The sequence below is a fragment of the Buceros rhinoceros genome, unplaced genomic scaffold, assembly GCF_000710305.1.
Source record: "Buceros rhinoceros silvestris isolate BGI_N320 unplaced genomic scaffold, ASM71030v1 scaffold3222, whole genome shotgun sequence".
Classification (NCBI taxonomy): Eukaryota; Metazoa; Chordata; class Aves; order Bucerotiformes; family Bucerotidae; genus Buceros; species Buceros rhinoceros.
In genome coordinates, this window is record NW_010399297.1 from 59,416 (window position 1) to 60,970 (window position 1,555).

The 1,555-nt window shown below is 49.3% G+C and overlaps 1 protein-coding gene across 1 annotated transcript in view; it reads right to left on the reverse strand.

The window, feature by feature from the left end:
- CAPN2 (calpain 2, (m/II) large subunit) overlaps positions 1 to 1,555 on the reverse strand; it is a gene marked incomplete at its 5' end in the record, with an annotated part of 14,367 nt that overhangs the window by 10,173 nt on the left and 2,639 nt on the right. Inside the window, 2 exons of the mRNA XM_010131394.1 lie at positions 974 to 1,143; positions 1,501 to 1,539. Coding sequence (XP_010129696.1) covers positions 974 to 1,143; positions 1,501 to 1,539 — 209 coding nt within the window. The remainder of the gene's footprint in view (positions 1 to 973; positions 1,144 to 1,500; positions 1,540 to 1,555) is intronic.

Consider the following 1,555-nt stretch of genomic DNA (forward strand, 5'->3'; position numbering starts at 1 on the left):
CACGGGTTCCGGCTGACCCTCTGTCCTGTGACCCACCGTGACAGGTTTTGTAGACTCAGCTTCTCTACTATTTCTTCCCGCCTTCCCTTTCACCCCCCTGCCCCTCTGCTCTCTCCACTATCAGGAGAGGTGGCAGAGGCCGTGCAAGACAATGATGCAGTTTTCTGTCTCCTCCTGGGTTCAGGGGACCTAGCTGTGTTTTGAACCTTATTTGCCTATGGAGACCAGATTCTTGGACAAGCTCTTCCAAAGGTGGGCTATCAAGAAAGCAAGCAGTAGCACATCCTGCCTACGGTAACAGAGCAACTCGCAGGAAAAGCCATTATTCCTCCTTTCACTGCCAGTTAAGCACTGCTGCTTTGCAGCGCTCTACAAAATGTCCTGTTAAGGAGATACCATAGACCCATCTCTGACCCCTCATTCAGCAGTTCTGCAGGTGTTTTGGTTGGTTCTGCTGCTGGGCTCACACTCCCCCAGCTAGTGCAGGTGTCCCAGTTAGTGTCACATCCCTACCACAGCTGCTCGCATTCTGCTGCTTTTCGCCACACCTGTCAAGGGGAGGTCAGACTGGATTTCTGCACTTTGAATTTTTGTTTTTAAGATACTTTTTCTGCTGCTCCATTTAGAACATCACAGGTGAGAAGCAGCCTCTGAGTCATCTGGTCCAAACCCCTACTCAAAGCAATGCCAATATCAAAGTTAGATGAAGTCACTCAGGACCTTGTTCAGCCTAGGTTTGAATATCTCCAGGAATGCAGATTCCATCTTCTCTCTGGATACCCGTCCCTGTGCTTCACCACTGTTTTGGGGGAAGGTAATTTTCTAAATATCTAAGTGGACTTTTCCTTGCTGCGGCTGGTGTCCAGCTCAAGCCAGCTCAGTTTTGGTAGAAAGCCCAGTCCGAGAACCACACTACCTCATTTATAAGGCGAGTTTTCCTTTTCCTCCCATGCACCTGTACTGCCTTACTTGCCTCATAAATTGCAAAGCCAATGGTATGCATGTCCTCTCCCATCTTCCTCTGCCTCCGACGGTGCTTCTGAATCAGGCCAACGAGGAAAGTACAGCCCCTCTCAGGATCATCGGGATCCTCATCTTCTTCCTCCAGCTTGATTAAATACTGTGGATTCGTCCAGAAAGTGTCTGGAAAGTGGATTTATGCAAATTGCTCAGTGGCTTCTTTGAAAGCAACCGTGCTGAGATACATACATAAATATATATATATATATATATAAGCCAGGACAGACGTGGTTCTGACTTCCAAAATCAGCTGAGAAAAGGAAAAACCTACCATGGGAGTGTCAGGTCCACTCCCCAGATTTCACACGCACCAATCGCCACATTTCCCAAACACTTGCACTCTCTGGGTGTCAATCCTGGATACCACATCCTCTTCCTCCACAGGCTACCCAAAACCAGCTCCCAGAAGAGGCACCCCGAGAAAGTCTAAGTGGTGAGTATAAAGCCTTCTCCATCACAGTGCGGACCACGCGCTCTTACTTGGGTAATTCCTGCAGCCTCCTGCAGTGGCTCCCCGCCCCCCGTTCCCCTCCAC